The sequence below is a fragment of the Acinonyx jubatus genome, chromosome E2 (genome assembly GCF_027475565.1).
Source record: "Acinonyx jubatus isolate Ajub_Pintada_27869175 chromosome E2, VMU_Ajub_asm_v1.0, whole genome shotgun sequence".
NCBI classification, from domain to species: domain Eukaryota; kingdom Metazoa; phylum Chordata; class Mammalia; order Carnivora; family Felidae; genus Acinonyx; species Acinonyx jubatus.
Window position 1 is genome coordinate 32,809,094 of NC_069396.1, and position 26,183 is coordinate 32,835,276.

Here is a 26,183-nt window from a genome sequence, read left to right on the forward strand (position 1 = left end):
CTTACTGGAGCGGTTTAGAACTGAGCTTTAATCGGGACCAGAGCTTGGAAATGCCCAGTTACTCCAAGAAACGACAGGGCGCCATGCTGCCACGAGGTAACCCAGAGACCGTCGGCCCGTCGCCCAGAGCAGGGACAGTCTGACAGGTTTTCCAAAGCAGTCGTAACGAGGCGGGAGCCTGGACAAGGGTGTGCGCTCCCAGGGAGAGCTCTTCCCCCAAAGGAACCTTCCATCCTGGCACCTGCAACAACGTTAAGAGGTTGTGCTCAACCCCAGCTGTCCCGTAACCCAAAACCCTTCCCCAAAGAAATCAAGGGAAAGGAACCATAAAAATTTAGTTTTAATGATACAGAAATAGTATATAGTACATTTCTTTCCACAGCAGAGCACTTCATTCATCTCTAAAAAGTTTAACAAAATTAAGGCTAAATCAGAGCAATCTGATCGTAAAGGGATAGTTTATGTGGTGTTATTTTTAAAGAAATGTCTTCATAAATACAGCATATTCTTCAAGCCAAAAAGAAAAAAACAATGGTTGAACAAGACACCAGATATGCGAAATGCAGTACAAATGTGCTCCTTTACTCCCATTTACGAATAACCTCGACTTCCCTGGGAAGTTCCAAACGGGCTTAAAAAAGGAAAAAAAAATGCTTGTGACAGGACACTAAGACTCTCTGGAGTTAAAACTCAACGGTACTGCAGGCCATTTTACAGAACAGAACCAGTGACGGTCAAGTCTCCAACCTCCTCTCTCCAGAAAAAGTACCAAGCAAAAGCAGACAGTACTTAAAAGTGCAAGAGAGATGGGAGGCCTGGGGTGCTTGGAAGGACAGCCCTCCTCCCTAACTGGCCCTTCCCCTGACCTAGTGACAGGGAGACTAACATACTGTGTGGTCAAACAAAGACACCCAAGACCGAAGGTCCGGAAACCGCGCGGGCTCTGGAGTGGCCTGCAAACGCCAGCCCTACTGCGGTCGGGAGGGAGCACCCCCTTCCCCACGTCCCCACTACCCTTGGGTCCGGTGCTGGTTGGCTGTTGACCACTGCTTTCTGACTCCGGAGACACCCTGCAGCTGCCCCAGCATGTAGAATAAGACGAAGGGCCCCCTTTCCTCTTTTTCCCTCCGGTGAAACTTCTGGAAGCAGAACAGACTGGTGCAGCCTCCGCTCCCCGCAGGCAGCCTCGCCCTCTACAGCCCTGGTCTCTCTGAGCGGTGACGCAACCTGTCCCGGCCCCCGCCCCCGCCCCAGGAGGCGCACAGGAGCTCTGTCTTCTGCGAGGCCCGAGGCCCGTGCACCCCCATGCGGGAAGGGGTTGACCTTCTGTCCTTCCCCCCTCCCCTCTGTGCACTGACTTCCACGTTCACACGCTCTCCTCCTCCACACGCCCCACCCGCCTCGGGGGGTCCAAGCGTTCCTCTCGCTGAAGGGGGGTCGTGGGTGCGTGGCTAACATCACTCACTGCCAGAGAAGGAGGACTTCTATTTAACGTTAAGCATCACACTCCACCTACTTTAACAAGGACATTTTTGGCTTCATGACAAGGGGCCCCATTAGCCCAGAGGAAAGTCTTCTCATACAAATGTTAAAAGTTTCATCCTAAAGTAGCAGATAGTGAGAAACGATTCTTTTCTTTACTTTCATGCCACAGTTTTGTTTTTCCCGTTTCTTTGGTACCCAGAGCGAGCCTCGGTTTCCCCCTAAAGAAATAAAATGGAAGACAAGTGTTCAGGCAAATAACATCGGATATCCTCTGAAGATCTGTGTGCTCCAAAGACCGCTAAAGCCTCTAGGAAACAGGGGGTTGAGGTATATGTACACTAAAATGCATTTCGTACGTAAATTCATATGTAAACCCAGACAAACAATGTGACAAACATCCAACTGCCCCCATTTCTGTAATTACTGTGATAACATTACATGACCGCACAATCACAAAAAGAAAAGATAATTTTGAGATCTTTTAGCTCAGTCGTTTTCAAATCTGGCCAGCGGTCAGGCTCCCCTCACGGGGTCTTTTACTAACAAATTTCCTAGGCTCCACGCATGAAGAGTGAGACCCAACGGGCATGCCCGGGACCTAGAAGTTTGTATTTTTTTCCCCATGAAATTCGATATTCCAACGCCCTTGTTATACAGAGGACACTAAGGTCTAAAGAGATCAAGAAGTCCTCTCAGGCTAACAGTACGGGCCAGAGAAAAGGGTGGAACCAGGTCTCTTGTCCCCCAGTCCGTTAGTTTTTCTGTTGCTGTTTGTGTCCCAGCGCTTTCCCCGAGACCTGTCGCCCTCACACGTCACCAACATTTGTAGGGATCCTGTTGTCAGAAGTAGGTGTTAAGCTGTTTCGAGGCAAGGACCACGTCTCCTATTCCTTCTGACACAGTCCTAAATGTCCAGTGGCTCACATCTCTGCCTACCATCACCCAAGCAGGTGCAGAATTATCTAGCTGGATATCCAGCTAGAGGAGGGGAGTGAAGCCTGAACTTATGAAGACGCCAAGTTCAAACAACGGGACTTTGAATGACAATACAAGCTGCATAAGATTAATTACTATGTCTTCCCCTTGTTCCTGAATTATGTTAGGTGAAAAAATAAATGGATCCAAGGGATAGAAAGAAACCATTTACCTATAACATTTGGCAAACGTGAATTATAAAGATCCTAAACTATTCTAAGGAGGTAATCCTTAGCAATTGTAACAACTATATGGTGCTGAATTTTGTTACTGTTTCTCTTGGTTTTCAGTGTGTTTTCTCAGTCTTACGAAATATTCTTCCCGGACCGAGTCAAACTATAACTCCTTTATAAAGCTGACTGGGAGGGACGAAATACATTTAGCCTCTACATCACAACAGGGTTCCTCTCTCTCCCTCTCTCCCCCCAAATATATATATATATAGGGGGTAATACACACACACACACACACACACACACACACACACACACACTCTTACAAGTGTGAATTTAGTTGGAGGTGGGGGACCAGGACTCGTCATATTTTCTATTTGTAGCTATGAATCACAAACCATGTTATAAATAATTCTACTATATCGCCATCTTGATTTTGGATATGATAAGGAAAATGAGATCACCAACGCATTTTAAAAGCCAACGGGAACATGTTAGAGAACATCTAGGGCTAAAATGTAAATAAATCCGCAGATGCATGAGCCACTGGTACCACACAGCCCAGCCCTGATGGCACCCACTTCCCACGCAGCTGTGCCGGGGCAGGGACAAGGAGGGGCCGCCCAGAGGGACCGTCCAGGACCAGGGGGAGAGCCCAGCCCTCCACACGGAGCACTGCGGCTGGCCCTGGCATCCCGAGTGCCTCCTGCCCCAGCAACACTAAACAGACGTACGGGTCTACCTGAAGGAAATGTCCTTAGAGATAACTGACAGATGTGGCCCTGCCCCCTGGAAAGAGCCTCCATGCGGGGTGGGGGGGTGGAGGGAGATGGGGAGCCCCGGACGGCTCTTCTTCAAGTCTTCCGCCACAAGAGGCTGGGCAGGACATACCTTCTTGAACTTGCATTTTAATTTTTACGGACAGGGAACTTTCTCTTCTTTTTTAACTCTTCAATTCATCTCATCTCATCTACGTAGAGATTCCTAGTCATTCCTCCAAATAATCTTTTCAAAAATCACATTGATACGCTCATTCATGCATTTATTCACTCAACACCTATTTACTAACGGGTGACTGGACTTACAGAAGATCAGAGCCTCAGACATCGTGCACCCCAGGCCCTTCCCTTAGTACCCGAGAGGAGTGGGGGGGGGCAGGGGCCGAGCCAGCCCCACAGTCTGGGCTCCTCACCCCCAAACCCCTGATTCAGTAGCCACCTCCCCACCCCACCCAAGCATTTAGCAAAACCGCATGCAAAATGTATGTACTTTTTCATTTCAAAAATGAAAAAACTTACAAAATGAGTTTTTGTACCTTACTACAATTTATAAAGCTAATGAATATTAGCAAAATGGAATGATAGAACCAAAGCTAAATGAGACTTAAAAAAAAAAAAAGTAATTGCAGGGTTTATAAAGATGCTTTCCACTTTGTTTTGACGTTAAATGTTTTATAAAGTCATATGCTATATACACATGACAACTTTTCTGTCTTTCTGCATGGTTAGGAAGTCTTTCCAGAAGGACAACGCCACAAAACGATACTCAAAGAAAACACAGACCATAGCACATTCCACAGCACTAACATTTATAATCTGTGGTTCTAGTCTACAACATCCACTTGGGCTCTAGACATACACTGTGGACATTAGCTGAGAAAACATCCATTTTCTACGTAATCAGAAGGAGGATAAAGCTGCTGCCAACATTTCCATAAAATATCGTAACTGCCATTATCTCCTGCGCAATCAAACTGCATTTGGTGAGCAGACTGGCTGAGCTCACTGAAGTTCTGGACGGTCTTACAACAGGAGAGGTTTACACAGACAACACATCTCTTCAGGGAGGTTTTAATGAGTAGTCTATATTCAAATTTATTTTCTGATGGACCATATATTTGTGTAGAAATATATTTATCACCCCAATCCTTTAATAAAATGCATTGTGCCCAGTTCCATAAAATAGAGTTCCTTAACACCCCCCCCAAAAAAAAAACAAAACAAAAAACCAAAAAACAAAGAACGCCAAAACCTCTTAGCTGACAGTTACAACTATGAATGAAGAGCTTCAGTTGCTGTGCAGTCTAATCCCCAGGAAAATTACATCAAAAATAGACGTTTTATGACAAGATCACTTAGATCTATCTCAAAAGCAGAACAAATAGAAAACAACACCATGAATGGAATTTAAGTATTTTTCTGACCACTACTGCAGAAACACAGAAACTCGGCAGATTGCTGACATGCAGAAACCAGCAGTATACAGGAAAGAATTAACAAATCCAACTCAGTACGATTTTAATAACTGGATTGAAAGCAGACGCTTAATAAAACCAAAATATTTCTTCCTCAAGGCAACCGTTAGCTAAAAGGAAAAATGATTTCATATCCTTGGTCCATAAAGAAGACACATTTATTTACATTCTCAATGGACTAAAAGAGGTTTTAAACTGTCACAATTAAAATTTTATGCTTCCAAAAATATCATATGATCAATGCACTTAACTTAAAGCTTCAGGGATTAATAAGTTCATTTAGACTTCTTAAAAAACCAACACAAACATACTTTCTAGAGTGCAAAAGGCTTCTTATTAAATACTTCAGTAACACAAAAGCAATTTGTTTTTTAAACACGGGAATCCTTTTCTGAAGGATCATCACCACAAAGGCATCCATTGCCGGCAACGGATGCTGAACAAGACTGCCAGCTCAGGTAAAATGCAACACTAAAGCCTCGCATTCGGTTTCCACCCCTGCCCAGATGACCCCACTTATTTGTACAGACTCATTGTTGGACTCTGGTACATGCACATGTACGCATCACAGAGAAGTCTTCGCGCACAGCCTTGGATTCTTCTGGAGTCCAAGGAGTGTAGGTCTTCCGGAGACATTTTCAAGTACTCTCCTACTTCCGGGCATGGTGTAACCTGAGGAATGTTGAAGCCATTCTGACCACCTACGGAAAAGAGGAAGAGCTCTATTTAGGGCAGTGAAGTTCTAAACCTTCTGCTGCCCTGACCTACCAAAGCGATTTTACAATTCTAAATTTAGGGAAGCTAACTTTCCAGATCAGAAGGACCTGGTTTCACTCCTGATTTTTAAATGTTAAAGCCTCTTTTTAACTCTTGACGTTTTTCTCATTTCTTGGGCTCGGAGAGGATTCTGGGGCCAACAGAATAAAGCTGGTAAAAGGAGGTAGATCCTGAGCAAAGTTCTAAACCCGCTTTGCAGGCTTGTCTGTATTCAGTTAGGGAACAGTGCCGAGTACACGTAAGCACGCATCCACCTCCTCGCATCCCGTGTCCCTTCCCAGACAGAAGCACCCCCACACGTCTCACCATGCGATCATCCAGTTTAGAGCAGATCTAGCAAAATGAATACTATTGCACTTCCAAAAATTTTAAACCTTTTGCTTCACACGTCATTAGAGTGAATGAGAACGCCGGGGGGTGTGGTGCTAGGCGCCCCCCGAAAGCCTCTCCCGGCCTACCCTCCCAACGGCCTTTCCCAACGTCTCACATCGGGATGCTTGTCAGTTACAGTAGAGCCCCTGGTACTGTACGTGGGCTCGTTAACGCATCTGTTAAATAATGCCTACACATCCCAGAGAAGTGCCTAGAAGGGGTAGCATGCTCCCCATTTGGGGAAGAAACACGTTACCTGCAGAATAGGCTGATTTTTCCAAAGAAGACATTTATTCTAGTCTTTGCTTTGTCATTTAGAAGACAACGTAAAAAACATAAGCACTGAGGTCAGAAAGACGGCGTTAAATACAAACTATGTGACCTTAGGCACCTTAGCTTCAGCCTCAACAACAGAGAAAGAGGAGTGATACCCATCTTGCAGGGATTTTGTGGGAGACTCAGTGTGCTTCCCAGAGAGCTCGGCGCATAGGCGCCCGATAAACGGTGACCATGGCTCGAACAGAAAATGGGGGGAGCGCGAAAGTAAAAGAAGACAAAGCTGAAACCTCTCAGCCCTAAAATGAGAATTCTAGGATTCTTTTTACAAAAATCACCTGTGTGTCAAAATATCACAACGATATTATTCCTTAGTTTAGTAATGCTGTCTATGCATTTCGAGACTGTCAGCCTGTGTCCCCAAGATACTTCTTGAAGGCTTTTCGCACACATCCTTCTACTACTCAGCACAGACGACCCACCGCGAACTATCCCAGCACAAAGGAGAAAAGGGCCACAGGGAGAAGAAAGGGATTTGAGGTACCATCTCGATCGGCCATGCTGTCAAAGAAGAGCCAGGCAGAGTCGTCCTTCCCGTACTTCACAAAAGCAACATAGTGGCTTGTTTCTATGCAGAGGACAGCAAACAGTTCCATCTTCTGGCAGGGGATGCAGCCATGCCTCCAGTCCCAGTCGGGTAAATCTTTGGGAAGCGACACTGGGTTGTATTTATGGTTCAGTCTCTTGGGATGAAGGTGGACCTGAAACAGAACAGGAAGGGAAAGTCGCTCACGGGCCAGACTCCGTATGGCCGGCGAAGGGGCTCCACTTACTCTAACTGAATCCATCCCTACAAACGGCAACCGAGTACTTTTAAAAAGTCCACCAAGTAAACAGAAGACACGTAAACAATCCCACTGGATTATGAATTCAAGTTAATAAGGACTCTGAAAACTTTCCAAAAACCTGAAATGTTTCCAACTTCAAATAATCTCCGATTTCAGAAGAGAACATCCATTGAGTGAAGTCACACTTACTTGGGTGTTGCAGGTTTTACAAAACTGCTTGATGTTTCCGGCCGAGATGTCGGGATCATCATAACACTCTCTACACTCGTACATGGCGAGCCCCCCGCAGATCCGGCACTGCCTGGGGGCTAAAGCGGCAGGGGCGAGAGAGGGGTCAGGGGGCCTTTAAACACGTATTCTCCCATTAAAAGGGTTAAAAGGAAAAGTTTAAGCTTTATTAAGGACTTAGATTCAAACAGGTCTGTCCTTCCCGGTCCCCATAAATGTTACTGTATTTCCTTGGACACAGGATATCTTTAAAGACATTTTCTCTGATCAAGTGACCATTTTTTATTTAAAAAAAAATTTTTTTTTATTACATTTATTTATTTTTGATAGAGACAGAGCACAAGTCGGGGAGAGACAGAGAGAGAAGGAGCCACAGAATCTGAAGCTGGCTCCAGGTTCTGAGCCATCAGCACAGAGCCTGACGCGGGGCTCGAACTCACAAACCGTGAGATCATGACCTGAGCTGAAGTCAGATGCTCAACCAACTGAGCCACCCAGGCGCCCCTCAAGTGAGTGCAGGGGCACCTAGGTGGCTCAGTTGGTTAAGTGTCCAATCCTTGGTTTCAGCTCGGGTCATGATCTCACGCTTCATGGGATTAAGCCCTGTGTCGGGCTCTGTGCTGACAGTGTGGAGCCTGCTTGGGGTTCTCTCTCTCCTCTCTCGCTGCCCCTCCCCTGCTCACACTCTCTCAAAATAAATAAATAAATGTTTTAAAAAATTAAAAATAGTATATTCCAGGGTGTTTTCACATGATTAAAAAATGCCTACTGATGAAAATTCAAAGATACAGCAAAGTACAGAGAGAACTACAAGCATCTACAATTTCAGTTAGCAAGAGGCAACCACTATCCACACTACTGTGAGTTTTCTCCAATGACTGACTTATACCTCCATATTTACATAAACCATGTGTGAGTGTGCGTGTCTCCTCTTATAGGAAGTATCAACATACTTACCTTTTCACTTAGCTTTACATCATAACCACCTTCTTACATTTTGGTCTTCACAAACACGAATTATAATGGCAGTACTCCATTGTACAGAGTCACGAAAATTCATTTAACTACTCTCCTCTCCTATTGTTTCTGATTTCTTAATCATGAGACAATAAATACATTTGCATAGAGAATATTTACTTCCATCTCTGATTATTTTCTCAGAATATCTAGGACTGAAAGTACTAGCTTAATATTTCCAGGCTCTTAAGATACTAAATTGCCTTTCAGAAGAACTATATCCTGTAAGACTCTTACTCATAATTAATGAGACTGGCCTATTTCTGAAAAACAAACAAAACTGGGGTCCCTGGATGGTTCAGTCGGTTAAGCGTCCGACTTTGGCCCAGGTCTTCATCTCGCAGTCTGTGGGTTCCAGCCCCACATCAGGCTCTGCGCGGACAGCTCAGAGCCTGGAGCCTGCTTCGGATTCTGTATCTCCCTCTCTCTCTGCCCCTCCCTCACTTGCTCATGCATGCGCGCGTGCTTTCTCTCTCTCTCAAAAATAAATAAACGTTAAAAAATTTTTTTGAAAAACAAACAAAAAATCTTATACTTACTGTCTTCAAGTAAATCAGTTATATTTAATTCCAGGGAAGGAAAAATTTTTTTAAACAGTTTAAAGTCTTTTCCAAATCGAGGCATCTGAATAATGAGACATGATGGTGCCTAAAAACAAGATATATATATTTTTAGAATCAAAGTGCTGAAAAAAAATGTTCCCTATGAAACTGAAGCAGCCATGGCTGGCACCCCAGGGTGTGGTGCCGCCATGACATCGATGGCCTGCGAACGGGATCCGAGCCTGAAAGCGGAGCGTCGGGGCAGGGCACCAATGAGCTGCAAATTTTCAGGATCCCTTCCACGGACACCCAGAGGTCAGGCAGTTCCACAACCCTAGGTCACTAAGAGTAAGATGACAATCTAACATTCTACTGTGGGTTTATATTTAAAATCAACGTTTTAGAAAACTTGTTTTGAGGGGCGCCTGGGTGTCTCAGCATCTGACTTCGGCTCAGGTCATGATCTCACAGTCCGTGAGTTTGAGCCCCGCGTCGGGCTCTATGCTGACATCTCAGGGCCTGGAGCCTGCTTTGCATTCTGTGTCTCCCTCTCTCTCTGCCCCTCCCTCACTCAGGCTCTGTCTCTCTGTCTCAAAAATAAATAAACCAAGAAAAGAAAGGAAGGAAGGAAGGAAGGAAGGAAGGAAGGAAGGAAGGAAGGAAGAGGGAGGGGGAGGGAGAAAGAAAGAAAGAAAGAAAGAAAGAAAGAAAGAAAGAAAGAAGAAAGGAAGAAAGAAAGGAAGAAAGAAAGAAAGGAAGAAAGAAAGAAAGGAAGGAAGGAAGGAAGGAAGGAAGGAAGGAAGGAAGGAAGAAAGAAAGAAAGAAAGAAAGAAAGAAAGAAAGAAAGAAAGAAAGAAAGAAAGGGAGAGGGAGGGAGGAAGAAAGAAAGAAAAGTTGTTTTGACAAGTACAATAAAGAGGCTGTTGTCACCGAAGGACACCATTCCTTATATTTCAACAGATAACTGTAACTGTTCAAAGCTTTACCAGAACATTCTTTCAGAAACAAATACAATAAAAGTGAACCACAAGCATGTACTACTAAGATCATGAAGATATTCAGTAAACAGCAGAAGAAAAATAATTTCTATCACTTGTTCATTAACAGACCAATATAAGTGAATTTGTCTCTTGTTGAAGGAAAAGTAAACATTCTTTTTTGATCTACTTGGCTGATATGTTTACGTTACATATTAAGCTGGGTAAAATGAATGACAATTTTTAAAAAATCGTAAGTCTTCCCTTTGCTTTAAACACTACTTAAAAGTTTTCAAGTTACAAATTAGTTTTATATTTTCTTTGGCACCAAAAATCCAAAAAGTTCAATCTTAATTCTAAGACGTTTTCTACAAGGACACAACTGAAACTCTGAACTTTTTTTTTTAATTTGTGTTTTGCTAACAGTTTGTGTGTTCTCAATGGGGCAAGGTTAACAGTTAGCGAATCTAGTAGTAGTCTTAAAAATACCAAGGACTGTCACATAAAATACAATCATCACTAACCTCTGCAAACTTCAGGTTACTGTTGATAAAAGACCATTCTAATAATTGCTGAATTGTAGGAACTCCAACTTTCTCATTTTTTTCCATAAAAATTTGATAGAAGTAACAATCTTGCACTTTTTGACCTGCTGACCTAAAAACACACAGGAAAAAAACATTTATTTACAAAATGCTTAAATGAGAATGTGAAGCTGTCCCAGCAGCATTTGAGGACAGAGAACGTATGAGGTTGCAGGTGTAATCCTGGGTAGGCGGAACACCAGGTGAAAGACAGTAATTTAGATTAAGTGTACTTTGCATAAAACCTTAAAAGTGAGTTCTTATTTCAGTTTTCATATTCAAAAGTTCCCGTAGTGATCAGCAGAAAAATAAGGGAATACCATCTGCAGTCAAAGAAGCACTGTATGAACAATAATAACCAGAAGCTAACTTGGTTTCAATGTATCTGTCCACATCTAAAAATCATTTTTAATCAACAATCCATTAAACTATTGACTGTTTAAAAGTTAAACTGCATTTAATGCTTGAAACAGGAAAACAAACTCTTATATATCTGAATGGGGCAGACCCTTGAAGTCCTTCTAGACCAAACTTTTCATTTCTGAAATGAAGGCCTGGAGATCTAGGGAAAAATAATCATTGCTTCCCGGCAACTTAAAGCAGCACTACGTGTGGAAACCAGGTGCCCTACCAACCACTTATTATTCCTTCCATGAAAGCATGCTGTCTCTTTAGATGGTCGCTCATTTATTCAACAAAGGCCAAGTAAGCTCCTTCCATGCGCCAATCACAGTGTTACCATTATATTAAACGTTTTGCTTTTACATATTTTACTAGAGAATGCCATTAGCCTTTAAAACTAACTCCACCAAAAGGATTAATTATCTTTAAGTGTATGATTTATCTTTTCAGCAGAATTTCTGGGTACAGAATTAGCCTACTTATAGCTAGATTTCAAGTTTTTATAGAAAATTACTAACATGGTTTTCATAATGAAACAGTTATTCAGAGACAAACCTTCAGAAACCCTCAGTTTTCCAAAGCAACTTACACCTGAAATAAACAAAACTTATTTGTTAACAAATCCAGGAGATTCATGAGAACCCACCACAAATAAACACAAATGATAATCAAAAAACCTGAAGGTTATGCTGTTATCGGTATTTTAATTGGTTGTTGATGGCTGTAGGAGACCAGCATTTTTCTGTGAAAGCCAAAAGCATAAAAAAATTTTACAGCGAACAGGAAAAATAATAAGACAGGAAACTAAGAAAGCATAAGGCAGCAGAGGTCAGTAGTCGTGAGAACTCGAAATAATAACGGTGACAAGGAAGGAGAATCGTGGTTGATGGGAACCCACATTGAGAGAAGAGAGCCAGAAGTGACTATGTAAGCCCAACAGCTTTGTGATATTGAAGCAGAAGGATTAGGAGCCTGGGTGGAGGCTGGGGAGGGGGAAAAAAAAAACCCAGCAAGCACTCAAGTCTCATTACTGTAGTTTTAGAAGGCTAAAACCCTAGAGTAATTAGCTGGTCATTAAGACACACAAATACAAGAATGACAAGAAAGCTGGTGCTATTGTACAACACTGCAAATTTAGATTGCTTGTTTTCCACTAAGAAAATCTCGAAGCAGAAGGGTACAAAGGTTACAATAGCCTTAGAATAAAACAGACATCGACGGAGAAGATAAAAACATTCGTGGAATTGTAGGATATCGGTCTGTCTACCTTCACAACACAGACCTTAATGGGCGGCCACTAAAATTCTTTACAGGTTCTGGGTTATCTTGCACTGTGGAATAGAATATATCTGTGTAATAAGAATACCCAGACCATGTTCTATAATGAGAAGTACTCGATAACACAACCTGACAATTGTCCTGTATCTTTGCTTCTTGTTGCCGATTTGATTCCATTACTTTTCTTGGCACGCTTCACCTCCGTGCCCTATCCTCTCGTTAGTGGCTATGATTTTAGTTTCACCTTCTCTTTAACACCCCACACAGAATTAGTCACCATTACCCCTACTATCATTACCATTGTTTTTTGAGTATGAAGGCTTAGTTTACCCACATTTACGACCTTGACTCGTCCTTGTTTCTTGCATACTACTCCTTTATTCTAAATTCAGCTGGGACTTACTACAGTACATCCTGTGATAAGTCACTGAGTTAGACAATTCAGTCCTGGTTCTTCTAGCTCAGGAATTCTGTGCATCTTTCTTCTTAGAACTTAAGTCTGCCCCAAATTCTGGAAAACCTTCAGTTAGTAACTATCAAACTATTTCTTCTTCCCTGTTCTCTCTAATGTCTCCTTCTAGAACTGCACTAAGAATCTGTCTTCCATGTCTTTTATCCTCTCTTGTTTGCCAACTTCTTTTCCCTTTGGGATACATTCCAGGTACTTTCTTCAGATTGATCTTCCAAATGAGCAATTCTTTCTTCAGCTGTACATACTGCGTTCAGTGACGTACCCCCCTCCCGGCCATAAAGTATATATGTGGAGATAGACATTTTTAAAGCTCTATTTCTGGGAATTCTACTTTTGTTTATTTGATTATGTTGGTTATCACATCCGCATTTATCCCCCTGGGTAGCTAAGTCCTTTGCCACTTCAGTCCTCTAAGACTACTATGCAGCCTCTCAGACTGTTTCACTATTTCGGATTTTACAGTACTCCTCCCCCTATTTGTTACATCAGCTGACTCCCCACCAGAAAGGGGTACACAGGTGAAGAATGACACTTGGGAAAGAAGGGCTAACATTTAAAGCACCTTTTTATATCTTCTTATGATCTTTAAACCAGTGATTCTCCACATGAAGAGGCTGCTGAAGGGGAAGGGGAACAGTGACCCCTTCAAGGGGTGTCAGAACTTTCCAGAGCCCTCTTCAAACTGCACAAGACCTTCAAGCACTGAGATGCACTCCTACATGTGTCTGGCCCTCCTTACCCCCTGAGAATCATAGCTGTCTTCATCCTAGGTTATTACCAGAGTCTATTACATACCTAGGGTGTGTTAGGCTACCAAAAAAAAAAAAAAAAAAAAAAAAAAAAAGATAACTGTTTTGATCATCTGAAATTTATTTCTTCAAGAAGAAAAAGTGACTTTTTTCTCCCAAATTGCCTGTTAGATTTCCTATATCATGTATCAAACACAGCTTTCTTTCCTCATTTGTGTTTGAAAGCTGACTTATACTGAAATTCTATTTTTGAGCTTTCTATTCAGGTCTGTTGATCCACATTTCTACTTTTATATAGTATCACACTGTTTAATGTCTATTGCTTTGCCTTAGAGCTTTTAATAGAACTCTTTTTTAAAAAACCTTCAAACTTCAATGTTTTCACCCATTTCATCCTGTAAAGAACTCTAAAATCACTTCACTGAGTTCAAAAAAAAAGTTAAGATCTTGCTTATGTGCAAGTGATTCTACAAAAATTAACATCTTTAAGTAATTTAATATTTTTACCTGGAATACAATCTTTTTTCCCTAATTAATCAAATCACCTTTTAGCTCTGTGATGGGTTTTAAAAAACCCATCTCAATAAAATTGATTTCTCAGCATTTTGTACTTTTATGAAGTCTGAAAGTGTCCCTTTTTCATATTTGCTAGAAGACATATAGAAGTGCTATTGATTTCTCCATGATTACTCTCTACATGGTCAAATTACAAGGTCTTTTGTCAATTCTAGCAGTTTCTGAACAATTCTCTAGGATTTTCTAGGTGTTCATATAGCTATTACCATCTTTGAATAGATAATAAATATGTATTCTTGACGTTTATGTATCATGTCTTATTTCATTAGTTAGAACTTCCAAAACAATATCAAACTGTAACTGTGGTATTGTCCTCCTTCCCTTCCTTCTTATCCATCAATTCAACACTAGCATCAAACAACATCACTTAGGACCCAAAGATAAGTAAGAGTATTTGTCTGTGATTAGCTCTTAGGGAAGTAAGTAAATAGTAAATCAGCAAGACCTTTTTTTTTTTTTTTTTTGAAATGTTTATTCATTTTTGAGAGGGAGAGCATGAGCAGAGGAAGGGCAGAGAGAGGGGCAGGACAGAGGATCAAACGGGCTCTAGGATTCGGTGAGCCCAACATGGGTCTCAAACTCACTAACAGTGAGATCATGACCTGAGCTGAAGTCGGACACTCAACCGACTGAGCCACCCAGGCGCCCCAATGAGCAAGATTTTCAACAGAGAAACCCAAGCTACACTGTAAAAGGGTCCAGCATGTAGACTGTGAACATTAAACCATCCACAAAGTTCATCCATTTAGAACATCTCACTAAGAACCTGGGTGCATCAGATTCAAGACTGTCATTCAAGACAGAGGAGAAAAAAAGGTAAGTTACAAAACAGGGAACAAGAGAGCTACTATGAGGCTAAATTAATTCTCTGAGTGACGGATAGTCAAAACCATATTCTCGTGGTATCTCATTGGGTTAGAATAAGATTCTCTCTTGTCTACGGACGTACCACCCTGAACGCGCCCGATCTCGTCTTATCTCGGAAGCTAAGCAGGGTCAGGGCTGGTTAGTACTTGGATGGGAGAATAAGATTCTCTTAGAATCTTTAATTTCCCTTAGAACCTTTCATTGATTAAATTATACGATATGTTCAGATTTATAAGAAAATGATTTGCAATGATATTTATTACTAGGGTTAAAATTAAAAGCACAAATTTACACTGGATTCATTCTTCCAGTTAAGTATGATACTATGGCGAGGACAATGATCAAATTAATTAAATAGTTAAATTAATTTGCATTGTAGGAACCTAGCATATTAAGATTCCTAAACAAATACAATATTATGTAATCACTAAAGAAATCATTTCTATGGAATGACAGCAGAGAAAATGAAGACTATTTTTTCCAATGCTTCCGTAATAATTTAAAAGTTACCTTATTTTTAATAATGGTTCTACCCTTAAAATATGATGAAACAGGATATTCAAGAACTCTTCAGGATCTAGAAGAAAATAAAAACTCAAGTCACAGACAAAATTTTTAAATTATTCTTTTATAATAGTTATATTCTTATTCTGACTTCATTTTCATAATCAATTTGTTTTAATTAAAAGCACAGTTCTCAAGTTTTCCTACCTATGAAAAATATAAAGGGTATTTAAATAATTATGATAAAGTACGACAGTCTAATTTTGTTATAACTTTACTGCATATGAAAAGGTATAATAATTCATGTATAATGAAATCACCTTAATTTCTTCTGAGGGGTAAGTAGAATAAAACTGGAAATGTAACTTTGTTTTTTTCCTGTGAGTTAACGAATTATCAAGTCTCTTAACATTACAGCTGGTGACAGTGTGCTGCTTACATGTTCACAGTCAGGAGCTGGATCTCTGAGCAAATCCATTAGCTCAGAATAGATTAAAATATGGTCTCTGACCATAAGCTTCATTCCAGTTAGCCATTTTTTGACTCCCTTTATAACAAGAAAAGCTACCTGGAAAACTGGGGACAGACCCAATGCAACCCTTCAGCACAGAAAGGGAAACAATGCCAAATATCACACTGGAAGGAAAGAAAAAAACCTATTTATTCCCTTAAGGTACCGCAACTAGACGGCTTCCCACGTATCACTCACTTTTAGAAGAGGTAAAGCATTTTACAAAAAGGGGACAAAACTGCACAGCACATAGAAACTAATATTACACTGTATGTTAACTAACTGGAATTTAGGGAAAAACTTTTTAAAAAACGCACATCACATGGAAAGGAATTTCTAGTTTAAAAATAAAACCCCCAAAGCTACAGAGACACACATTTCCACCAATAATTTAGCATATGCTTTCAAGTTATTTTGAATGCATAGCCTATAAATTAAGAGTCACCTTTTTCTTCCGAGGTAAATCCTGATGCAGCCTCAACTTTTTCAAGTATTTTCCTCAGTTTCATAATCTTTGTTGCACACACATATCCGTATCTACGTTGATAACAAACAATTAGCACTGGCATATACATTAAATTAGTATAGCACTTTTGATAATCACATTCTTCTATAATTCCAACATGTCATACATAAATTAATAGGCTAGACAATTATTTTGAAAATCACAATTACAGGCTACTTCCTGACGCTTGCAAGTTAAAAATCTAGCATGAGAATTATCCCAGACACTAACTACTACGCCTTAAAAATAGCTGTCATATACTAATATAGAAAAAGCATTTTTAAAGTACAATGATTGGTCTTTTATTGATTATTTTTTTAATTTTTTCATGTTTATTTATTTGAGAGAGAGAGAGAGAGAGAGAGAGAGAGAGCGAGCATGAGTGGGGGAGGGGTGGAGAGAGAGGGTGACACAGAACCCGAAGCAGGCTCCAGTCGCTGAGCTGTCAGCACAGAGCCCTATACGGGGCTTGAACCCATGAATTGTGAGATCATGACCTGAGCTGAAGTCAGACTGAGCCATCCAGGCGCTGCCCCCTGCCCAAGACTGGTCTTTTAATACTATTTGCTTAAGAAAGCAAAGCATTTACTTTAAAAAACAACTTAAAGAGAGAGTCCTTTCAATACCAAAGGACAAAAAAGCCACCAAAGGGAATGGCAAAGGGCACTGATAAGAAACTACTGAAGGTGTGCAATCAAGCCGGTCATCACGTGCATGAGTGCATGACGTTTTCTCTCATCTTTGTCCGAATACAGGACACATTTAACACATTCAGGTTAATCCCTGACAAAATTCTATGCTAAAAACGCCTTCAGAAGAAACCTTAGAGGCCACCATATGTTTAACGAGAAAAATGGGAACTAGCTAATCTTATATCCATTTTGTATATTGACTCTTCACTCACTCATTAACCCTTTGCAACCAACATATACTGGGCACCCACCACTTACACAGTAATCTAACCTGTCAGCCTCTGGGAATACAAAAAGAGTAAGGTGGAAAAAAAGGATCTCTGCCTTTGAGAAGCTTGAAATAGAGAAAGCAGGGGTTTCAGTTCCAAATAAAACCAGTCAGCTATAATAGAGGTACGAACACTGCAGACACAGGGAATCTCGATCACAACAAGGTCCTTGCTGTGGACAGGGCGACAGAGTCTGGTTAATCATGATTCTCAACTGGATGGACAACAGTATCCAAGTAATGTCTATTGATGGACTTAGGGTGTCTGGGACGGAAGGAAGGAAGTGGTAACATGACTCAGAGTTTTGGATTTGATCTGTCTTGTTCCATTATCAATTACTTGGGGGAAGAAACGGAGGGTATATTTAAAAATTTGCGTAAGATAAAATAACTGATGTAAAAATCAAGCCTCATAATTATCTTAAAGGGTAAAAAAAAAACAACAACAAAAAAAACAGTTATTTTCACCATTACAGAATGTAAAGAAAACAAAAGACAGAAGTAGGGAAATTTATTCCCTTATAATTTACTTTCTTCGCCATGTTACATAGTAGGCCATTCTGAATGCTCTTTATAGTTCAATATTTTGCACTTTTTCATCAAAATCTTGTATCAAACAATTTTTTAAGTTTTATTTATTTATTTTGAGAGAGAGAACAAGTGAGCACGAGAGAGGGAGAGGGAAGAGAATCATAGGCAGGCTCCATGCTGCCAGCTCAGAGACCAATGTGGGGCTCAAACCCACAAACCGTGAGATCATGACCTGAGCCAAACTCAAGGGTCAGACACTTAAGTGACTGAGCCACCCATGCACCCCTCAAACTCTTTTAAATTTCAATTGTTAAACAATAAAAATGTGCCACAAGACTTAAAAATTCATCTTAATATGGACTTTAAATTCCATAGGTGGCTCTCTATATTCCTGAGTGAACAGATGTCTTTTATAATGTATGGCCCTAACTTCATAGTTTAAATTTTATAATGTGGCATTATCATGTATCCCTGCTATCACCACTTATGAAAAGTCTTTACTTAATGTCTTATTACTTGTGCTTGTATCATTACAAATTGCTTTCAGTGACCAAAGACATATTTATAATTCACAAACTAGGAAATGACCAAAAACATCACTTTTTTAAGCGATCTGCAGGGAGGCCTAAATGGATTCCTTTAACCAAGAAATGTGTTAATAAAATACACCTCATCTGTTTCCAACACAAGAGTATTCAACACTAGCTATTCTACAAATTAAAATTTTCTATGGGGCATCTGGCCGTCACTTGAGCGTCTGACTCCTGATTTTGGCTCAGGTCATGATCAGGGTCATGGAACCAAGCCCCATGTCAGGCTCCACGCCGATTCTCTCTCTCCCTCTCTGCCCCTCTCCCCTGCTCAAGCCCTGCCTCTCTCTCTCTCTCTCTCTCTCAAATAAAATAAAAAATTAAATAAAAATTTCCCTTGCTCCTTTTTTTCCAGATAAAATTAAGTTTAAGAAGTCAGACATGCGAATTAGACCAGAGGGTGTACTGTTAGGCACACGGCTGGAATAAGCTCGAGCAGAAGACAAGTACTTCTTATCAGCTTTTCGAACCTACTGCAATTACTAAATTGTACTATACTGTACCAAAACGGTTTCATCATTTAATGGCATACACTATGTGCTACACCATGACCAGATGGGAGAAACTAAATAAGACAGTAAAGGTGAAAAAACTGTAAATGCTTTATCGAGAGAACGAATTTCCACCCATCCCTTAATAAATGAAAGCAGGTGTGAATTACTTATTGTACCAAACAACAGAGCACTGGACACCATCGAAAGACAAAACAATTCTGGGTCTTCTGCTTACATTCTCAGAGGATTCACAATTTCCGTCCTCAGTAGCTCTTGCGTTTCACTATAATATTCTACATCATTCTTTTCTTTAGGTCTAAGTAGCACAGTGTCCAGGACAGAACTAAAAGCAAACAAGCTGTAAAATAAAAGGAATAGTTTTCCTTATTCTGTACACGTTACTTTTGGGGACACAGATACTAAAAAGAATGTAACGAGAGAAAAAACAACCAAGTCTGGAGAACAAGGAACATTACAAATTCGTGCTTTTCGTTAACACAGGTACCAAAGACACCTGCTAAGGTTCCTGTGGTTCAATCAACAGGGGCTAGAGATCCTTCCAGGTTAAAAATACCAATCTTGAGAAAGCACAATATAGATGGACCGTGTTAAAGGATAAAAATAGGCCTCAAGAATATTAAGAGAACTTCTTTGCAAAAGCTGAAAAGGGGCCTACAAATCTGAGTCAAAGTCGACACCAACAGAGGAGGAAGTCGGGAACTACTGCTCAAGGCACGCACACATGCAATGACAACCTACATTAGATAGCACACTACTCTCTCCCTACAGCCCTTTGCAGAAATACAAATTCCTTTGAATGCCAAAATCACTTGCGAGTGACTAACAGCAGTGACTTGCTGGGACCAAAGAAAACGGAAATTTGGCTGATACAAAATTTGTATCACGAAATCTAAAAAGGACTGCATCAATTCCGTAAGGCTTGTTTTTGTCCACACACAAAAGAGACGGACAGTATCCTGCCCAAATAGCCCACCATGTTGATTCTTCTTCCCACTTTTAAAATGTTAACACCCCAATTAACTTCCTAATTCTTACAATGTGGCTGTATAGACCTGGCCACTTATGCTCAACTAAACTGGCAACGTACGTTGTTCAATCTCAGCATAAAAATTCTTGTCGCCTTAAGTCGTTGGACTTTGGAATCAACTATGTATGCGAGGGCATCTGTGCTTCTACTAAAAGTAACTCTTTAACATAAAGCTGCCTTATGATTGCCTTGACCTAGCGAAGGAAGCAAACACTTCCTCCTTATGCAAACACATAAGCAGCCAATGACTTACCAAGTCATGTTGTTTGATACGTGACAAAGATACTGTACTTCCTGTCTTCAGTTACATGGTTTCCCAGACACCCTCAGAATATCTGTCCCACCTATAACACTATCGTTCTTACTGATCATTCACCACATTACTTTTATATTAATTTGTTAATACAAGCACCCTGAGACGATGTTCAGTAGCTTCCAAGGGTATACAGTGAAATGTAAACCTCCCTTTTTCCCTGTTCCCCAGCCACCCAGTTTCTTTACTCAGAGGCAGTTAGCGGCTCCTCGCACGCACACGCACGTGCACACATGTCTCCGCGCTAATTTTAAACTTACCAGAATAAGGTTGAGTCTAAGTAACAAGAATTGTAATGACCCTGGATACCCTTCTTCTTTCCAATCATTATCTCTAAACCTTCTTTTTCCATTTTGGGTGGGGTATTTTCTTCCACTACTTCACTCAAGTAGCCTCCGAATGCTGCCAACATAAAAATGAAAATGAAAAGCATCCTTTTGACTACTACAACATGTACTCTGATAGACTTCTTCGTTTTAAGATACATTTTTGTATCGTGAGGCAAAATCTGTTTCCCAACTTAAAACTAAGTTAAAGGTGGGTTTGGTTTCATGGTTCTTCAGCGTGGCCAGTGAAAATGGTAGTGTTCATTTTCAATCTCACTTCTTCCACCGCTTAAATTTTTTGTTTTTTTTAATGTTTATTTATTTTTGAGAGAGAGAGAGAGAGAGAGACAGAGTGCAAGTGAGGGAGGGGCGGAGAGAGAGAGGGAGACACAGAATCCGAAGCAGGCTCTAGGCTCCGAGCTGTCAGCACAGAGCCCGAGGCGGGGCTTGAACCCACAAACCGCGAGATCACGACCTGAGCCGAAGCCGGACACTTAACCGACTGAGCCACCCAGGCGCCCCACTTCCTCCACCATTTAAAAAACACCTTAGAGTACTCAGTAGTGTATAAAAAACATGTGCCAAGTAAAATATTTTGTTCCCCAAATATTTTATTTATCTGAGATGCTCCGTCTTCAAGTCAGAAAACAAAAATTTCCAAAGTTTTGGAAAAAAATGTACTTCAACTGTAAGGAAAAATGTTCTTCATAAAGATGGCTTTCCTACTGATAGTCACTTAACCCTCAAGATGCTTCACGACTATTACCCAAAACTGGAAAGGGAGAACATCAAGAAACTGTCACCCATTACAAGTGATGAAGGGGATCTGTCCTCTATCAATCAATCTAAAACTGCTTCATATAATAATGCTGACCTTCTTAATCAGATATGGTTATTGGTATGCTTTTATGATACATCGGGAAGGTAGTCAGGGCCAAAAGAAGGCCACAATTCAATTTCTACCTCTGTGTTTTTAAAAATTAAATGCCGGCAGGGGCGCCTGAGTGGCTCTATTGGTTAAGTGTCTGACTTCGGCTCAGGTCATGATCTCGCAGAGCATAGTTCGAGCCCTGCATCCGGCTTTGTGCTGACGGCTCAGAGCCTGAACCCTGCTTCGATTCTGTGTTTCCCTCTCTCTCGACCCCTCCCCTGCTTGTACTCTTTCTCTCAAAAATAAATAAACATTAAAAAAAATTTTTTTTTTTAATTAAATGCCAGAAACCAACAGGAAGAGAAAACTGTTTTCCTGACTAATACATTTTTCAAAAGTCCCCTCTTGGGACCATTGTCACTCTCTTAGACACCAAGCAGCACTTTTAACTGATTTACAAGCCTGATGAACGTTGGCCAGAAATATATTGAAACGCTGTCACTGTGGCCTACTGCAAAATGGCCTGAGATCAGAACCAGAGTTATTGCAGATTTGTAAGGAAATGAAAGGCATCAAATACCCAGCGAGTTACAGCGTTCGATCTGATTGGAAACTGGCTGCAGGGATGCAAATCTCGAGTCGGGCCTGCAGCTCTTCAGCTTAACAAACAGCGCCTTCTTCAGGGCACAAGTGAAGTACCGTGTGCCCCTAAAGGTTCCGTCTGTACAGCCCGCACATTCATCTTCCTGAAAAAGAAATGCTTCGATATACGTTATTCTGCACCGTGCAGCACAGCATACGCAGCATTATGGTTTCTACAGTTGGTTTCTGGTTCACCTTTCTCAGAATTCCGTCATCACGGAATCCTGTCCCGAGAACTCCATCAGGAAAAAGGGGTGGGCTAAGCAGCGCTTCTGCCCACAACTGATCATTTAAGAAATTCCTGACTCCAGCATGAAGTCCTCACTGCGTTTCCTTCCAGAATGTATGCTTAGACCTTCCCTGGTTAAAAGGTGTGACTTCCCCACATCAACTCCACATGTACTGGAACTAAGGGGCAGAGGCTGTTTATTTTAACAACCTCCCCCAAAGTAGCATTCACTAGCATGCAAACATTTAAATTTTTAGTATTTTACATCTTATAAATAAAAGCTAGGGGTACTCAAAGTATCCTCTCCAGATTGTGAAATGCCAAACAATATGCTTTCCTAATCTCCAAACGGAAAACCTTTCCCTCTACTAAGATCTCAAAAAATCTCTAAAAACAGCAATTAATCTTACAATGTATGATATAAATATTAGAACTGAGTCGGGGAGGGAGACTGAGGAAGAAAAAGAAAGCTGATAACAGATTTGCTTTTCTTACTCTATGTTGCTTAATATAATGAGTCTAAACACATTAGCCTAAAAATCTATTTTCATTCCTTGAACACAGATCAACTGACATCAGGAACAAACAGACCGGATGCTTCATGGGTGCCAAAGAAGCCAGGCAACACAGTAATAAAATTTTTCTCTAGTGACGGCTTTTTTGATGAATAGAACATTTGGACACAAAAAAAGCCTAAGTGGGAAAAAACTGCACAAAAGTCCAGAGAGAGAAGAGCTGCAGTGTTTAAGTCAAATTCAATTACCAGTTCCAGTCCAGCTAGCACTTCGTTGAGTCCCGGCGGCTGACCGATCCAACGAATTACCCCATAGAAAGGAGGATTCTCTTTAACTTCAGCCAGCGAGCCCACTTCCAGACCATGGGAGTTCCCAGAAGCCATGGCCAAGGGTGGACTCTCCTGGACAGGGGCATTGTTTAGCTCTCCCATTACGGACTGAACTGACAGAGAAAGCGGGCTGTGGCCAATGCTTCCATTGGCATTGGGCATCTTGGTCAGACTGAATGGTAAAGAGTGAAATCTGTTCTCGGTAGATAATGAGTTCATGGAAGGAGGTTGCAGTGGTGGTGAAGCATGTCCAAAGTCTGGAGATATCTCTGTAAGCGACTTTGCGGGGTCTTCAGCAACTATAAAAAAAAGTGTTCTTATTTAGAGAATCATATTCGAGAGTATTAAAAATGCCCACATCTCTAAAGAAAATCAACATACACGACTAGTGTTAAGTGCCCATTTGACTCTAGTAGGATTCTTGTAAGCACTGCACACTTAATCTCTCCAAAACAGTGTTCCACATTCTCTTCCCACCTCCAAATTTTTCTACCTAGGTAAATGGCACCCAATGGCTCAAACTAAAAAAAAAAAAAAAATCCATTATTGGTTAGTATTAAATACGTTCTATTCTTTGTCTATAATATAATTTAGAAAACAGTACCAAAAAGCTACCAAAAATTTAGAAAGATGCTTTTTTTTTCAAGTTTATTTATTTATTTTGAGAGAGAGAGAGAGAGAGAGAGAGAGAGAGAGAGAGAGAGCATGCGCACACAAGAGCAGGGCAGGGGCAGAAAGAGAGGGAGAGAGAGAGAATCCCAAGCAGGCTCCACGTTGCCAGCACAGAGCTAAACACGGGACCAGATCCCACAAACTGCGAGATCATGACCTCAGTGGAGACCAATACTCTGATGCTTAACAGACTGAACCAGCCAGGCACCCCAAAAGATGCTTCTTAAATAGCTAAAGGATCAAAAAAGAAATGACTATGTAAATTTTTAAAATAAAGAAAAAAGAGAAAAAGAAAGAAGCAACAAACACTCGTGGAACACAGCTAACACAGTATTTACAAAAGAAATTTATAAACTGCATAGTTTATTTCAGGGAAAAAAAAGAATAGTAATGAACTCAGAATACAACTTAGGAAGTTAAAAGAACAGATTAACTGCCCAAAAAGTCAGTCACAAGGAAAGAATAAACACAAAACAGAAATTAATGGAAGAGAAAACAAACGTACACTAAAGAGGATCAAAGCCAGAATAAATACAAAAGCAGAAAATCATTTAAGAGAAAACAAACACATAAAAAGAGAAGCAAAACCAAAAGTTATTTTCTTAAAAGAACTATTACAGTTGCCAGCCAGGCACTGCAGATCAGTGGGGAAAGAATGAACTTTTCAATAAATAATATTGAGATCATCAATTACCCATACATTAAAAAAAAAATTAAATTGGACTTGTACTGAATATATTCTACACGAAAATCATTTCCAGGTAGCTTAAAGACAAATGTGAAAGGCAAGACCATAAACTTCTGGAAGACAATACAGAAGAATGTTCTTCCTGATTTTACAGCAGAGAGAAATTTCTTGAACAAAAGTATACAAATCATAAAGAAAAAGACTGACAAATATGATCACAATGAAACTGAGCTACTTATTAAAAGGCATTATAGCAAGAATGAAAATATCAGCCAAACAAGGAGAAAACACTTAAAATACATATATTTGACAAAGGATTCAAATTTGATAAAGGTCTATAAACCAATATAAAAAAGACCCCCCCCCCAAAAAAAAACCACAACTAAGAAGAAATGGACAAAAGGCTTAAAAAGGCAATTCAGAAGAAGATATCCAAACCACCAACGAATCAACGAAAAGATTCTTGCCCTCACAATAAAGTAGATAAAAGAAAGTCACAAGCAATGTGAGATGCCATTTCAAAAGTTAAAGTTTTTAGCATATTAACTGTTGGTAAGAATGAGGAGAAACGATACCCTCCCAAAATGCTGACGGAAGCGTCAACTGGTATAACTACTCTGGGAACAGCATGGCATGATTTAGTAAAGGAAAGATGTGCATATCACATGACCCAATAATTCCATTCCTGGTTATATAGCCTCAACATGTGTAAGAAGGTTAACGGCTAAGCTGTTAATCATAGCAGGAAAATAAACACAATTCAAATGTCCATCAATGGTCGAATGGGGACGAATGCTGTGGTATATTTATATATTTTGCAGCAATGGAATGAAATGGAGTGGAATGCTATACAGCAATGAAAACAAAAAATTATAATCACATAAACCACTGTGGTGCATCTTGGAACATAATATTGAGGGGGAAACTACATAGCATACACACAGGCTGATTCGTTTGTATAAAACTCAGAAACATGCTAAACTAACACTATACTGTCTAGATACACAAACTTAGAAAGTTATCATGAAAACCAGGAGAATAAATTAAAGATGATGGAAGCTCAGAGGAGAGCGTGAAAAGAGGGCTCTAGGAAGAGGCACCAAGGAATTTCAAGGGCAATGATCATGTTTTTCTTACAGTGAGTAGTGACTACATGGGTGTTCAATGTACTTCTTTTCTTATTGTTCTTTATACCTTATCCATTTAAGATTCTTTAGTAATGATATTAAATATAGGACTTTTAAAAGTCATTCTTTTCTTTCTCAAACCCTCAACCCCTCCAGCCCAAAAGCCAAATCCATCAAGTATTTGGGTCTGTTTCCAAAATATATTTCAAATTCATCCTCTTCCCTTCACCCCTATCATCTCCCTAATCTAAGCCACAGGGCATCATCTTTTGCCCTGTAACCAGTCTCTTTCCTGGTCTGTCCCCCTTCTTGGCCAAACTATTCACCACACAACTCTAAGAGAGATCTTTTTAAAATGTAACGATCTTACATGATCTTATATCATCCCCCTGTTTAAAAACTTTCAGTGGCTTTCCATCATTCTTATAACAGGTAACTAAATTGCTCACTGAGACCTGCAAGGTCCTGGATGACCT

The 26,183-nt window shown here is 40.4% G+C and overlaps 1 protein-coding gene across 5 annotated transcripts in view; it reads right to left on the minus strand.

Moving 5' to 3' along the window:
* Positions 1-321: 321 nt before the first annotated feature.
* The window catches only part of CYLD (CYLD lysine 63 deubiquitinase), a 69,001-nt gene continuing 43,139 nt past the window's right edge, over positions 322-26,183 (minus strand). For all 5 annotated transcript variants that reach the window (XM_053211211.1, XM_027044509.2, XM_053211213.1 and 2 more), the window contains 11 exons: positions 23,140-23,519; positions 22,086-22,251; positions 20,569-20,710; positions 19,183-19,305; positions 16,313-16,404; positions 15,363-15,429; positions 10,449-10,581; positions 8,945-9,053; positions 7,350-7,468; positions 6,857-7,073; positions 322-5,588 (listed from right to left, as the gene is read on the minus strand). In XM_053211211.1, coding sequence (XP_053067186.1) covers positions 5,404-5,588; positions 6,857-7,073; positions 7,350-7,468; positions 8,945-9,053; positions 10,449-10,581; positions 15,363-15,429; positions 16,313-16,404; positions 19,183-19,305; positions 20,569-20,710; positions 22,086-22,251; positions 23,140-23,519 — 1,733 coding nt within the window. In that variant the 3' untranslated portion in view covers positions 322-5,403. The remainder of the gene's footprint in view (positions 5,589-6,856; positions 7,074-7,349; positions 7,469-8,944; positions 9,054-10,448; positions 10,582-15,362; positions 15,430-16,312; positions 16,405-19,182; positions 19,306-20,568; positions 20,711-22,085; positions 22,252-23,139; positions 23,520-26,183) is intronic.